The sequence below is a fragment of the Panthera onca genome, chromosome A3 (assembly GCF_046562875.1).
Source record: "Panthera onca isolate mPanOnc1 chromosome A3, mPanOnc1 haplotype 2, whole genome shotgun sequence".
NCBI classification, from domain to species: Eukaryota; Metazoa; Chordata; class Mammalia; order Carnivora; family Felidae; genus Panthera; species Panthera onca.
In genome coordinates this window covers 114946438-114961907 of record NC_138341.1, presented here as the reverse complement: position 1 = coordinate 114961907, position 15470 = coordinate 114946438, and the positions used below count along the sequence as shown (strand labels likewise).

Here is a 15470-nt window from a genome sequence, read left to right as displayed (position 1 = left end):
AGCATCATCCCTTCTCAGAGGTTGGAGATGATGTAGAGAATGGAAGTGACACTGGGTGAGCTTTGAAGGGAAGAGAGGTCCCCAGAGCCTGAGTTCAGTGGGTAGTAGGGTTTGGGGGAAGGGAGGATGGCTTATCAACCTGGGACCTGTCCACTTGCACTGTTGTACCTTGAACCCTCTGACCCACACCCTACTGAACTATGGACCGATGGATGGACCAAGAACTTGGCCAAGGCCATCCAGCTGGGTAACTGGTGGCTGGCACCAAGCCCCGTGTCTCCTGTTTCACCATGAATGCCCACTTTTTCTGCTCTTCCACGCCCATGTCTTCTCTGCAAAACAGAGGGGCTGTGCAGGTGCTAGTTAGTTCCTTGACAGTAAGAATATCACTAATGCTAGTTAACATTTATTGGGCGCTTACTCTCTGCCAGGCACAGGCATCAGGGATTGCAAACTCAGATATCTGGAATGGCAGGGCAAGTAAGGTCACTAGGTGAGGCAAGCCATACAGGGACTATGGTAGCCTAGAGGGTCAAGGCTCTGGTGAAATGGGGCAACAGCAATTGCTCAGCACTGTGATGGCATGGCTAGTGTTGCCAGATATTACGGTTTTAAAGGAAAGCCAGACATTTGAATTTTTATATAGCATTCTCCGGTTTAAGAAAATTTTTAACTAATTCACAATTCAGGGAAAAAAAAAAAAAACAAAACCTGTGGGCAAATTAAACCATACTTGTGAGCCAGTTTGCAAATCTGCTTGTTTGCTTATTTAACCCGGACACCCATCCCATGAAGGAGCCTTTGCCCCTTTTTGTACAGATGGGGCGAGCTCTTTAAGAGCATAAATCATCTACTCAAGGTCATCTAGCCAAGCCACGTAGTTGGGGTCTGACTCCTGCAGCTTGCTCCTGTGTTTGATGGCCTCTCAGATGGGTAAGAGGCCTGTGTTCAGACACAACCAGAACTGGCATGGTGACAGAACATCTCCAGGGACAGCAAACCGTCAGTCAGAGAATTCAGTGTAGCAGTGAGGGATCATTTGAGACAAATGTGATGTTGCAGACATAAAATTCCCCACCTCCCTCTGCCAGAACTCAACAATGGATGTCTCTGTGCCCCTTAATAAAATTCAGTCACCACAGAATCATTTCTCCCAATTAGGCACTCCTTATAATGATGGGATGTTCATGTTTGGAGACTTTTTTTTTTTTTTAAAACCTAAGAATGTATGTTTAGGTGAGGTGGTGTATGTGGGATAAATAGCCTTGAATTATTTGTGGTGTTTGTCAAACTTCTTAATGAGCATATTGTACACGTTCATGTAAATAATTCTGACTCTCCCACTGGACTGTGAGCTCCAGGTATGAGAGATGGGTCAGTTTTGCTTCCAGCTGTCTCCCCAGCACCTAAGCATGATGTCTGACAGAACTGCTCAATAAATATCTTGTAGATTGAATGTCTGATACAGTTGCTCAATAAATATCTGTGGAAGTGAATTGACTTGTCCAGGGTCACACAGACCAATGTTCCCATTTATATCCACTTGATTTAGAAGTTCATGCTGTCACTTCTGCACAATCCTGCCTCTTGGAAAAACTCAAAGGAAAGATGTCTCCACACTGAGGATCATGGGCCCAGGAGCTTCCACACCTTTGGACTCTTTTAGAGTTAGATGTTGGTAGAGATGTGATGATGGGGGTGAGCGCCTACTAAGTTAGGCCACTATCCATCATGATACCTTTTGGAAACTTCACATTATAATCTTGACAGACCTGAGCCTGGCTCGTGGGGTATTTATAGGGGGTCTTGAGGTATAAAGTGCGGGCCCTAGGGTTTTGCCGTGGAACAGGCTAAGTTCTCATCTCATTTCTGCTCCCTGACCTTGAGCTGCGAGTGGCCCTCCCTGAGCCTCCTTCTTCCTGCACCATGTGGATAAATAAGCTTCACTTAGGGGATTATTGGTTGAAAGGATATCATCACTGGAAGTGGCTGCCCAGTAATTGTGGATTTTTTGGAAGCCTACCAGCCAGAAGAGAACTGTTGATGTTGAGAACAGCCTTATCAGTATCTCCCAGGCTTGAGGCCAAGGGGCCCATCTTTCAGGCCTTTGCTGCTTTCAAGTGGGTATTAATAGATACAGAAGGACCTTATCTCTTCCTTGAATTCACACTGGGAATTCTGGTCTTCCCTCCTTTCTGCTGCAGCAGGACAGGAGGGATTGTGGGAAGAAGGGCACCTGATTCTACCTGGGAGGTTGGGTACTTGAATACTTTGGGGAGAGCAGGGCTTTGGTAAACTTCTAGCTTTGACCTCACCAAGCATGAATAATAGCCTTTCATCTGCTAGGTAAGCTCATGCCCTTTGGGCCTCAGCTTGTCCATCATGAAATGGGGCAATAACAACATCTGTCTTCCTTCTCCAGCAACCAGTACAGTGCTTGGTGTATGACAAGTGCTCAATAACTGTTTGTTGAGTGACTATTGGGTATGAGAGGACTTTACAAAGAGAATGTTGCTGTTATTGAGACTCTTTGGGAAGATATGGAGAAAAGAAACTCCCATCTGGAATGGGACTGTTGCTGATTTCTCTTACCCTCTGTCAGAGTCTGGCTTGGTTATTTCAAATGAGACCTACCATTCTAATAATGGTGGCTTATCTGGGGAGAAGGAACAGGATGATCCCATGGCTGGCAATCCAGCATAGGCCAGATTCTATCACTGGCTGGCATCACAGGTCTCTACTCCCGAATGGGCCTCAGTTTTCCCATCTCTACAGCAAGAGGCTTGTGCAGTCTCTATGGTCCCTTCCAATGCTGACACAATCTAAGATTTACAATGAGCAATTTCAAAAACTGCTTAGGAAACTCCTCCTGCTTACCTAAACCACCTCATAGTTTATAAAACACGTTCAGCTCCCTTATGCTTCTTATCCTCATGGCAAGCCTGGGAGAGGCCAAGGTAAAGTGCCCATTTTACAGATGAGGAAACTGGAGCTGAGAATTGTCCTCAAGGGGCTATAACTTGAGGCTGCACCACACATTTTGGTTATACAGGTATACTATTTGTTCTCAAACGTGAACCTGCATAAAAATCACCTGGAATTGAGGGTGGGGTGGGTAGGGTAGTGCTTGTGAAAATGTAGGTTCCTGGGCACTTAAGAGACTCTAAATTGGCAAGGCTGGGGTGGGCCCAAAGGTAACAAGTGCCCAGGTAATTCTGAAGCCTGGTGCCTAAGGACTACTCCTGGAGAGTCAGGGCCTCCTTGTTGTATGCTGGGTAGCTTCAGGCATCAGGCTGTTTCTTTCCTAACCTTTCTCAGCATCTGCTCCGGGCCGACCAGTGTTGGGAGGAGGCCCTAATGGAGCTCCCTGTCTTGGTAGGAGAGGCAGATGGAGAAATTGAGTGTGTGGTGAGTGCTGGAACAGAGGCAGCATTGGGCAATGGCGGCAGTGAATAACTAAGACTCTGGAGGGCTCTCTGGAGGAAGTCATGTTTATTCTGGGCCTCAGGATTTGATCCTTGTTTGTGTATTACTTGTTTCGGGTTTTTTGTTTTTTTTTTCCCTGTGGGTCATCCCCACCAGATGGCAGGCAAGTTCACAGAAACGATCAAGTCTCAGATCTCTGCCCTCAGAGCTGGCACAAGGCCTGGCACAGAGAAGAGGACAATATTGGTCAAATCAGCTGACCTGAGCAAAGAGAAATGGCTGATGGAGAGGTCACAGGGCCTCAGGATTAAATGCATTTTCATGCTCAGCACCCTCACTTCCTCCCTTTGTGAGATCTAACATGGAGTTAATGGTGGAAATTCCTCATCATGTTGTAAACATTTGTTACCTCTGTTCCTCTCCTCCTCTTTTCACTAGACTGAGCTGTTCAAAGTCTGAACTAGGAATGAGGCACAAAGCAGACTCTCAAAACGTTTGTTGAATACAGGAGTGAATGAATGAGTTCAAGGAGAAGCTGTGCATTGGCTATTGAAGATTCCAGCTAAAAGGGGGCTTATAGGAAAGCCCCAAGCTGTGTTGGGCCAGATGTCCCTCCCCATTTTCTAGCAGCCCCCTTCTGCTCAAGCTGACAAGGACAAGGCAGGTGCAGGATATGAAAGTAAATATATAGGTGGGGCAAGTTGAGGATGGGAGCAGCAGCTGGGACTTTGGAGATGGGCTTGAGAAGCTAGAAACGCGGAACAGCAGCACCTAGTTATCTAGACCGAGCTTGTTGGGGCTACAGGTGGAGGAATCTGGGGGTCACGTGAGGTCTGCGTATGGTGAGAAGTGCAGAACGGACCCTCTGTCCTAAAGGTCTCCACACACAGGGATCAGCAGGATGCGATGAGTCGGGGCGGGAACCTGGCCACCACGCCTGGGGTAGGGACAGTCCCCGCTGGGGGCGGGGAGTGCGAAACCTCCTGGCACCGCCCCGACAAAGCCTGCGCGCGCCCGGTTCCGCGATTGGCCGCGCCTCCTCGCGCCGACGCCCCGTCCCGCCCACCGCCGCCGGTCCGGTGCGCTGCAGCCAACGGGTACTGTCGCCGTCGCCCACGTCACAGTCCAGACAGCCAATGATGGGAGCGCTCCGCGGCTCGTGGCTCTTTCGCGGCAAAAAGGATTTGGCGCGTAAAAGTGGCCGGGACTTTGCAGGCAGCGGCGGCCGGGGGCGGAGCGGGATCGAGCCCTCGCCGCGGCCTGCAGCCATGGGCCCGCGCCGCCGCCGCCGCCTGCCACCCGGGCCGCGCGGGCCGTGAGCGCCATGGCCGTGGCCGGGGCCCCCGCAGGCGGCCCATGCGCGCCGGCGCTGGAGGCCCTGCTCGGGGCCGGCGCGCTGCGGCTGCTCGACTCCTCGCAGATCGTCATCATCTCCACGGCGCAGGACGCCAGCGCCCCGCCGGCCCCCGCCGGTCCCGCCGCGCCCGCTGCCGGCCCCCGCGACCCCGACCTGCTGCTCTTCGCCACGCCGCAGGCGCCCCGGCCCACACCCAGCGCGCCGCGCCCTGCACTCGGCCGCCCGCCGGTACGGACAACACAAGGGATACTGGGCCGAGTGCGCGTCTGGACCCCCGTGCTGACCCGGGCGGGGCGCGGTTTTTGGCCAGGAGGCAACGGGGGCGGGGGAGGGGGGTGGGCCGAGGCTCTCGGGCTGGGCGGGGCCGAGCCTGGGTTGGGCCTCCGGGCCCCGCCCCGGGGTGCGGGGTGACCTCGGGCCAGTCCCCGTTTGCTTCTGTGCTCTGGGCCTCGGCTTCCCAGAGCCGTTCGAGGGTCAGACTCAGTGATAATAATGGCCCACGTGTATTCAGCTGGCGCTGCCTGTATGCCAGGTCTCTGGCAGACTTGGAGCCGGCTAAAACTCGCAACCATGCTGTGAGCTCAGTGTTGTCACTGTGCCCATCTTGAATTGAGGCCCAGAGAGGGGAAGTGACTTGCCCCCGGTCCTACGGCTGCAAGTGGCGGGTCAGGGATTTGAACTGCGGCCTGCTGGCTTCAGACCAGAACTCGTGGCGGGGTAGTGGCCACGGCGCCTTGGGGAGGTGAAGGGGGGGTGTCCTGGAGCCAAACTTTTGAAGAGTCCTTGAGGAGACCCTCCTTCCTGCCTAGATGCTCCACTGCCAGGTGCAGGCCTGGGCCTCTGGGGACAGGCCTCCTGGCTGGGAGGCCTTCTCTGCAGGGGCGGGGTGGTTGGGCCAGCTGCTGATCCCCTCTCTCTGCCTGTCCTTCCATCTGCCACCCTCCACCCTCACAGGCCCTGGTTGCCATGGAACCTCATTAATGAGACAGGCAGACCCCTAGGCCCCCAGGGAAGTACTGGGTGGGCTGGGCCTCAGGGAGCTGGAGTGGAAGCCCCCAGTGCCAGGAGAGAGGAAACATCCCAGGGAGATGCTTTGATAAAGTGCTGCTGGAGCAGCAAGAGGCTCAAGACTGGGGGGGCGCAGAAGAGGTGGCTGAATTACAGGGAAGAAGGGAGTAGAGGCCCAGAGCTTGGACCCGTGGGCTTCAGGACAGGGTGTGGAGACCAGTTGGACTGGCAGAGCCTGTGGGCGAAGGTGGGGCTTGGGAGGCAAGCAGGGGCCAGGCCAGCCTGGCAGGATGGGGTCTCAGCAGGGGGCTTGGAACAAGTGGGAGGGGTGAGGCAGAGCCCAGGGCAAGGAGGTGGAAGCTGTCCAACTGCTTATGGGGGCCTGGGTGGCAGCTGGTCCCTGAGGCATCCCAGCAAGTCTCCCCTAACTCCCTTGGCCTCACGCCCAGTTCTGCCTTCCTTCCGGAATCACCAAGATGCTAATAATAATAACAATAGGAGCCACCATTGTTTTGAGACTGTTTTGTGTGTCAGGCTCTGTGCCAAGCACTTCACCCAATTAATTCTCAACAACCATCCCCTTTTACAGATAGAGAAGCTGAGACCCAGAGATGGTAGGTCATTCAGCTTAGTGAAATGGTGGGGCCAGTCCAGACTTCCTGAGCGGTTAACCAATTAACCACCGAGATGCCTTGCCTCCTGGAGATGCTAATGGGTGAAAGAAAGGAGGAGGATTCTACCAGGGGTGGGTCACCTATATCCCGGTGACCTGTCTCTGCCGGTGCCAGCTTGGGTCCTGGACATGAAAACTGCATTTAGCTGACTGAGAAGTACTTAGCAGGCCTGGGGCTGTAGAAGCTGAGCTCCGCGCTCAGAGGGACTGCCGGAGACTCGGCTGAGGAAATGTCCTCCACCCCACCCCCAGTGGTGTCAGAGGCAGCCTCTGTGAGCCTGAGCATTCCATTCATTCAGCTGTTGTTGGGTTAGTGAACACCCAAGAGGTACCAGACACAAGCAACTAAAAACCTCTGCCCTCAACAGGACTTAAGTGCTAGTAGCCACTTCCTGTCAGTGGATGGTAGGGGCGAGGGCTGGCACCATCCTGGAGCTAAAGCCCAGAAACATGGGCCCAGCTTTTGCCCTCCAATACCTCCCAACTCCTGTACCTCTGGGTAGCCACTGGCCATATGAGCTGTGGCCTCCACTGACCCTCTGCACTGGCATTTGTTTGGGACAGTCTTTGAAACAAGCTACAGGTTCAGCTTCCGCATCAGTGAGCATTCATTGAGCATCTCTAGTGTACAAGTCTCTCTGCAATTCAGCCATTCCTCTGGGCCCTTCCTGTCCACCTCTATCCTGTCATGGCTATTAAAAAACAAATTAAATATAATGCACATTTACTGGGGTGCCTGGGAGGCTGTCGGTTGAGCCTCCAACTCGAAATTAATTTCTATTTAGGTCCTGATCTCTGGGGTGAGATTGAGCCCCACGTCAGGCTCTGCACTGAGCTTGGAGCCTGCTTGGGATTTGCTCCCTCTGATCCTCCCCCATGCGTTACTCCACGCGTGTGCGTGCTCACTTTCTTAAAATAAACATTTAAAGAAAATACACATTTACTACAGAAAAAGAGTTAGACTAAAAAGTTGAAGGGGGCAGAATGCCAGCCCCATCCATTTTTCCTTCTGTTTTCTTTTCCTAAGCTTCTTTTTTTTTTTTAAGGTGGTTGTGACAGCTTTCTTTTTCTTAAATTTCAAAAATTGTAGTTTTTCCTTTATTTCTGTGTTCAAACAGTGGATCATCCACACCTTACAGATATGGTAACAGTCCCCCATGATTGTCCCCCACCCACACACCATACAGAGCTGGCTCCTAGAATGGATTCTAAAAAATATTTTAGATATTTAGAAACTGGAGAAAAATGTTTCGTGAGCTTTTTAGTCCAAAAAGGGATCATACAAATGCATTGCCCTCTAACGTTTTTCTTGTCATTATGTCTTCGAGAGGATTCTGTGTCACCCTGCCTCAGTCCTGGACAGCTGGGTGGTATTCTAGGGGCTGAAAGAGCCATACTTTTTGTGCCTCCCCTTCCACGGATGGGTATTTGAGCTGTACAGATTTCCTTTTTTTTTTTTTTTGCCAGTGTTCTGTGTTTCTTCACCTCTGCCTTCCCAGGCCCCTGTGCTAAGATCTTTAGAGAGCAGTGGTAGAAATTGACATTTGCTTGAGGCCTTGGTTTAGGGTGTGGCATTGACCTGTCTTCAGGGTGGGCAGGGGCCTGCAGAACAGGGAGAAGAGGAGGGGAGGGGTGCCGTTGGCAGGAGCATGCTAGGTTCAGGCGCCAGGGGCAAGGCTGGAGAGGAGGTACATTCTGGTTGGCTTTTCGGGGCTAGGTTCTGGACTAGGCTCTAGGGAGGCAGGACTCATGGTAGATAGGAACGTGGGCTCAGTGCCAGCCTGTTAGGACTCACATCCTGGCCCTGCCTGTCACTGTCTGTGCAACCTTTCCGAGGTACAGTTTCCTCGGGCAGTGGAAGTCATCATGGCCTCTGCTTGCAAGGTCCAGGCAGAAGCTTTGATGACCGAATGCAGGCAAAGCAATGATTTAGCAGTACCCATTACACAAGAGGCACTCAGCACGTGTGAGTACTTCTGTCCCTGGGACACCTGAGGGAACCTGTGAATGTGCAGTCAGAGGGAGGGTCTGTGTGGAGGTTCATATAATAAACAGTAGTTGATGCCAGGCACTGCATCCAGTGATTATTTAGGCCCAGTGCCTGCCTCCGAGGGGGCCCTGCCCTCCAGGTGAGACAAACACATCTGCAGAAATTTGTATTGAGAGATAATGTGGGGAAAGATCAGGTATGAGGCACTTCAGTGGGCGAAGGGACCCGGTCTATTGCAGGATCAGAAAGTGATGGGGAAGGTGCCTGCCCCCGGAGGTGGAAGGAATTGGTGTGAAGAGAGGGAGGGAGGGAGGTGAGGGCACTCCTGGGAAGGAACCAGTATGGGCTAAGGCTTAGAGACCTGTCTCAGCAGAAGTGCAGGTGGAGAAGTGGCAGAGGAGGACACTAGGGTAGAGAGGGACAGGTGGAGGTGGGGAGATGGCTGAGTGGTCCACATGGGAGGAGATAGTGGCTGTGGTGATGGGCTTTCTTGGCAACTACATGTGATGAGGGCATGGCTGCCGAAGGTTCTAGCTGGGGTTATGCGTGAAGGAAGGGTATGGCTGGTTTGGGTCAGGCTGCACCTGAGAGGCCTGTGAGACTCCATCCTCCAGTGTGGGTGACTAACCCGTGGGGTGTTCTGGGCGGAGATCCTGGCTCAGCCGCTTCCGGGCAGTATGACGTTGGGCCTCTCTGAGCTTCAGTTACGTTATCTGTAAAACGGGGCCATTATTGTGCTGCTAGTCCCACAAGACGGACCGAACATGCAGAGCATGTGTGAGCACCAGCTGCCGCCATGTTCAAACAAAAACCAGAGAGAGGAGGCAACTCGCCCAAGGGACCTATATCCTAATGGCATAAAACAACAAACAACTAATACGATACTGTATGTGAGCTATACTAGAATTGAAATTAAAAGCTTAATTAAAAAAAAAAGAACTAAGCATTTATTATCACACAGTTTTGGTGGGGCAGGAATTCAGAGGAGATCTCTTCTGAGGTTGCAGCCCAAATGTCCAGCCAGGTTGCAATCATCAGAAGGCATGACGAGGGTTGGAGGACCTGTTCCCAGGCTCACCGGTGGTGCTACTGCAGGAAGCCTCAGTTCCTTGTCCCCCTGGGTCTGTGTGACATGGCAGCAGCGGTCCCCAGAGTGAATGGTCCAATTCAGAGAACAAAGAGGAAGCTCCAGTGCATCTCGGACCCAGTCTGAGAAGTGACTGGTCACCACTTCCATCACGCTGCTCATTAGAAGCAAGATACCAGATCAGAACTATATGTAAGGGAAGGAGAATTAGGCCCTGTCTTTCGAAAGGAAGAGTACCAAGAAATATGCAGACAGGGGTGCCCGGGTGGCTCAGTTGGTTAAGCAACTTGACTTTTGCTCAGGTAATGATCTCACTGTGCGTGGGATTGAGCCCCGCTTCGGGCTCTGCTCTGACAGTGTGGAGCCTGTTTGGGATTCTCTGTCTCTGCCCCTCCCCTACTTGTGCATGTGTGTGTGCATGCGTGCTCCCTCGTGTGCGTGCGCGCGCGCGCTCTAAATAAATAAATACATACATACATACATACATACATACATACATACATAAATTTGCAGACATATTTTTAAACCACCACAGGCCCCCAGGGAGGTAGTGGTGGAGCTAGAACTTGAACTCGGGTCTTCTGCCCTCCACTTGAGTGATCTGTCCTGTGTGGTAGGATTGTGTCCCCTGGGATCCCTCACACACTTAGATGTCCTGGTAGAGAAAGTGGGGCAGGGGTGGCCCAGGAGCACCAAGCCCTAAATTAGGTCTATTGTGGCCTCACTTCTGGTTATTGGGCATCATCCCATTGTTTCTACCACAGGTAAAACGGAGGTTGGACCTGGAAACTGACCATCAGTACCTGGCCGAGAGCAGCGGGCCAGCTCGGGGCAGAGGCCGCCACCCAGGAAAAGGTACCCACAGAACTTGGGCTGGGGCAGGCCCCCTTGACCCGGCCCAAGTTGGGGGTGTGGACAGACAAATATGCTTGCAAAGTGAGCTCTGGTCTGTCAGGCCTGGACCTGAGCCAGGCCTCTGGAGGCCCCGAGGGGCAGCTGGAGTGGCTGCCCGGCATGGCTTTCCAAACCCTGGGGGGTGGGGAGTTCCCCAGCCAGAAAAGGAATGCCATGTGGTTGGCAGGCGGCAGCCCCAGGGCCTCCCCGTCAGCTTTGCCAAGGGGAAGGAGCCATCTATCCCTCCCACCCCTATCCCTCTGCCCTGCATTGCCAGGAAGGCTGGCCTGCCTGGGGTGGGGGGGTGCTGAGGGAGCCACCTCGCCTGGACCCCCAGGTGTGAAATCCCCAGGGGAGAAGTCACGCTATGAGACATCGCTGAATCTGACCACCAAACGCTTCCTGGAGCTGCTGAGCCGCTCAGCTGATGGTGTTGTTGATCTGAACTGGGCGGCTGAGGTGCTGAAGGTGCAGAAACGGCGCATCTATGACATCACCAATGTCCTCGAGGGCATCCAGCTCATTGCCAAGAAGTCCAAGAATCACATCCAGTGGCTGTAGGTACCAGCCAAATAGGAGGGCAGGCAGAGACTGAGGCACAGGGCTGGACCAGCCTGGAGGAGCTGAGAGCAATACCCACTGTGGCTGCCCGCATCCTTGTCATATAGCTGGGGAAACTGGGGCTTAGGGAGTAGAGGAAGGTACACAGATCTCACATATGCAGCTTAATGCACCTTCATGTATTTCTTTGCCTGGGGAGCCACCATCCAGATCAGGATAAAGAACACACCCAGCACCACAGAAAGTTCCCTGTGCCGCTTCCCAGTTGTTGCCCACCCCTCACACCGTTAGGTGATCACTCTTCTGCCCTCTGTTGCCATCAATGGGATTGTCTAACACATCTGTTTTGTTCTTGTTAATTCTTGTTTTGTTTTTCTCCTCTCCTCTCCCCCCCGGCCATCCTAGTCCTCTCTCATTGACACATCTGCCTTTTCAGTTTTTAGCAGATGATTCCATTCTGCATCATTTTTTTTCTTTTTACTTGACTACGTCTTGGAAGTGCTTCCACGCCTGTACATCTGATGCATTCTCATCCTTTTATACAGCTTTATAGTATTCCACAGCATGCCTGCACCATCATTTACTTATCCTGCCCCCTGTGAGGGATATGTTGGTGTTTACAGACATTCAGGCCCAACTTTAGACCCCTGCCAGTCTGACTTGGAGCCCAGTTCAGCCCTCTGCTGCTTCCCAGCGAGAAGCCAGACCCAGAAAGGGACAAGGGCTCACTTAGATCTCACAGAACAGGCAGCAACAGACTGGGTGCTGAGGGTCCGGGCTCCTGGGCCAGGAGCTACAAGCCCTCTCTTTGCCTCCTGCAGAGGCAGCCATGCAGCAGTGGGGATCGGTGGGCGGCTTGAAGGACTGACCCAGGACCTCCGGCAACTGCAGGAGAGTGAGCGGCAGCTGGACCACCTCATCCATATCTGTACCGCCCAGCTGCGGCTGCTTTCTGAGGACTCTGACAGTCAGCGATATCCTTGGATCTTTGGGATGGCCCCCATGGAGGACAGGACTGGCGGGTGGGCATCCCATCCAAGTGGGACTGTGAGGTTACCCTGGGCCCTGGATTCAGGAGAGGGCTCTCGCTTTGGATGCAAGTTCTGGGCTCAGCATTTACTTGTTATGCTGGACAAGTTACTTAACCTCTCTGAGCCTCAGCTTCATCTGTAAAAGGGGAAAGTAATCAATTCTGAAATTGCACAGATTAAAACAAGAAAACTTAGTACAAGCAATAGTAAACATTTATTTGGCAGTGATTCAGTACATGGCCATAGCTTCATAGCTAGAGATCTAAGTTCTTGTTTGTCTTTCATCTAGAAAAATAGTAACTTATTTTTAAGATTTTATTTTTAAGTAGTCTCTGCATCCAACATGGGGCTTGAACTCACAACCCCAAGACTAAGAGTTGGCTCCACTGACTGAGCCAGCCAGGCTCCCCTAGAAACTTTATTCTAAAATAAGGGGTTTGTTTTGTTTTGTTTTGTTTTGTTTTGTTTTGTTAGTAAATACCCAAATTATGTTTAAAAGTTTTGGAGACAGCCACCAATTGACACCAAGATCATGGGTCAGAATGAATTCTCAGCACCAGGCCTGGAGTTGTCTTATGTAACTTACATGAAATTATTGCAGGCAACCATCATTACTTTGGGATTAGATGGGTAGAATGCTCTCACTGTACACATGTGGAAATTGGGGCTCAAGGTGTGAGATAGGCCCAAGCACCAACTATGTGCCAGGCCCTGGGGTGGGGGATGGAGAGGACAAGAGAGACTAGGTAGGTGTGGGCTCTTATGAATCCTCTGGGTGGGTGGCCCCAGAGGTCAAAGATCACGTGGTCCTTGACTCCACCAACCCTGGCCTACGTGACCTGCCAGGACCTTCGTAGCATCGCAGACCCCGCAGAGCAGATGGTTATGGTGATTAAGGCTCCTCCAGAGACCCAGCTCCAAGCCATAGACTCCTCAGAGGTGAGACTCGGGACTCCAGACCTGACCAGGACAGGCTGGGGTGGGCTGGTGGTCAGCTGAGCTTCAATATACCCTGCCTGCTGCCTCCACCCAGACCTTTCAGATCTCCCTTAAGAGCAAACAAGGCCCCATTGACGTTTTCCTGTGCCCTGAGGAGAGTGCAGGCGGGATCAGCCCTGGGAAGACCTCATCCCAGGGGACAGCTTCTGGGGAGGAGGACAGGGCAGTTGACCCTGCCACCACAGTGCCACCACCATCATCTCCCTCCTCATCCCCTGCTGCGGATCCCAGCCAGTCCCTGCTCAGCCTGGAGCAAGGTGGGTGAAGGGTGGGTGGCTGGGTGGGGTGGGTCTGGGCTCCTCTCCCAGCTGGGTGGGCAGGCGTGACAGCCCCCTCTGCCCTCCCCGCGGGCCGTCCCCGGCCTGTGATGCTCCCCCATCTCCCCAGAACCTCTGCTTTCCCGGATGGGTGGCCTGCGGGCCCCTGTGGACGAGGACCGCCTGTCCCCGCTGGTGGCGGCCGACTCGCTCCTGGAGCATGTGCGGGAGGACTTCTCCGGCCTCCTCCCTGAGGAGTTCATCAGCCTGTCCCCTCCCCACGAGGCCCTCGACTACCACTTTGGCCTTGAGGAGGGTGAGGGCATCAAAGACCTCTTCGACTGTGACTTTGGGGACCTTACCCCCTTGGATTTCTGACGGGGCTTCGGGGGACCAGGGCCTCCTGAGATCCCACCCTGTCTCTGCAGCCCTGGAGCCCCCTGCCCCTGGCCGTCCCCCCAGCCCGATTGGAAATGTTTAATTTATACCCTATCTCCCCTATCTCCGGAAGCTTCTAGCTCTGGAGTCTGGCTATGGCCAGGAGGCTGAGCAAGCCAGGAAGGGAAGGATTCTGTTTGTGGTGTGTATGTGCATGCACCCAGCACCCAACATGTGTGTACACGGGGTGAGTGGTGTGTGAGCATGTGTGTGTGCATGTACCGGGGAATGAAGGTGAACACATCTGTGCGTGCACTGAAAACACGCCCCAGTGTGTCCACGTGTGTGTGCATGAGTCCATGTGTGCGCGTGGTGGGGGCTCTAACTGCACTTTTGGTCTCCTTGCTCCAGGGGCCCCACGAGGCCCAGGGTGGCCACCTGCCCCCAGAATCCTGCGTGCTGACCAGGCCAGGTGGAGAGGCCTTGGCCTGCTTGTTTGCAGGACAGCGAGAGCACTTCTGTCGTCTTAAAAGGTTTTTCTGATCGAAGCTTTAATGGAGCGTTATTTATTTATCAAGGCCTCTTTGGCAAGCCTGGGGCACCAGCTAAGGGTAGGAAGGATGTGGGACTGATGCCCCAACTCCCTATACTCCTGAGCGAGGGCGGGGGTCCCTAAGCTGTAATTTGCCCCACTCCGAAGGAGCTGAGGCCTGAGCGGTTTATTTATTGGGATATTGAGGGAGGGAGACAGACTGACTGACTGACAGCCATGGGTGGATTGAGGGGGTGGTCCCTTCCCAGGGGGTCACTGCAGGACCCCATCTGCCCCCCAGGATGGATGTGAGATGGGAGAGGTGAGTGGGGGACCTTCACTGACAGGGTGGGCAGGAGGGGTGGGTGAAGGGCTGCTCCTAGCCCAGACCACAGGGGCCCCTCCTGTGGCATTTGAAGTGCCCCCTCTACCCCACTTCTTGCTCTGCCCCACCCTCCAATCTGCACTTTGATTTGCCTTCCTAACTGCTCTGTTCCCTCTTGCTTTGGTTTTAATAAATATTTTGATGGTGTTTGGGCTGGGTTTTGGGACTGTGTTCTGGGAGCAAATCTGAGAGAGGGAGAGGTAAAGGCTGCTGGGAAAACACCCCTTGTCTACTTCCCCACTCCCTGCCCCTGCTTGGTTTCATTTCATTTGAGCCTCCCAGCCACAAGAAAGGTAGACTTCATCACCATTTTTGTCCTAACTTAAAAACTGATCCAGTGAAGTGGTAAGTGAACCCCCATCCCTTTCCCAGTCCCAGAGAGGCCACTCTGATTGCTGTGTTCCTTCCAGATGTTTCTGGGCATTTATAAATATGGAACAAATAATTACAACAGGCTGATTATGTGTCAGGTTCTTTCAGGTTCTGGGGACACATTCCCTGCCCTCATGGGACTCTTGGGATCTGTTGGAAGAGACTTACACAAATGGGAAAATCAGAGGGTTTCCTGGAAGAAGTGATGCTTGAGCTGAGAGCTGTAGGATAGTTAACCTGAGGAGGAAAATAAGAACCCACTTAGCAGACAGGGCATTGTGGTCAAAGGCCCCAGGGCAGGAGAGAGAGGGGCACAGAAGACCTCAGAGAAACCAGTGTGGAGTTCTGATGTGAGGGCTAGAGTGGAGAGAAGTTCAGTGTTGGGGTTTATTCAGGGGACAAGGACTCACTCGTGAGCCTGAGATAGCAGTGACATACCCTGTTTTATATTTTAAAAGCTCCCTTTGGCTGCTATGTGTTGGATGAACTGCAGAGGGGCCAGAATGGCAGAGGGGAGGGT

The 15470-nt window shown here is 53.0% G+C and overlaps 1 protein-coding gene across 2 annotated transcripts; it reads left to right on the top strand.

The window, feature by feature from the left end:
- Nucleotides 1-4625: 4625 nt before the first annotated feature.
- Nucleotides 4626-14725, top strand: E2F1 (E2F transcription factor 1). Of its 2 annotated transcripts, XM_060615789.3 has the most exons (8): nucleotides 4626-5011; nucleotides 10306-10396; nucleotides 10773-10992; nucleotides 11818-11970; nucleotides 12852-12966; nucleotides 13061-13283; nucleotides 13414-13599; nucleotides 14073-14725. In XM_060615789.3, exons 1-8 carry the CDS (start codon nucleotides 4751-4753, stop codon nucleotides 14189-14191), a joined length of 1368 nt encoding a protein of 455 aa, XP_060471772.1. In that variant the 5' UTR covers nucleotides 4626-4750; the 3' UTR covers nucleotides 14192-14725. The 2 variants fall into 2 exon arrangements, with proteins under 2 accessions (XP_060471772.1, XP_060471783.1); XM_060615800.3 differs by having other exon boundaries at nucleotides 13414-14183.
- Nucleotides 14726-15470: the final 745 nt, after the last annotated feature.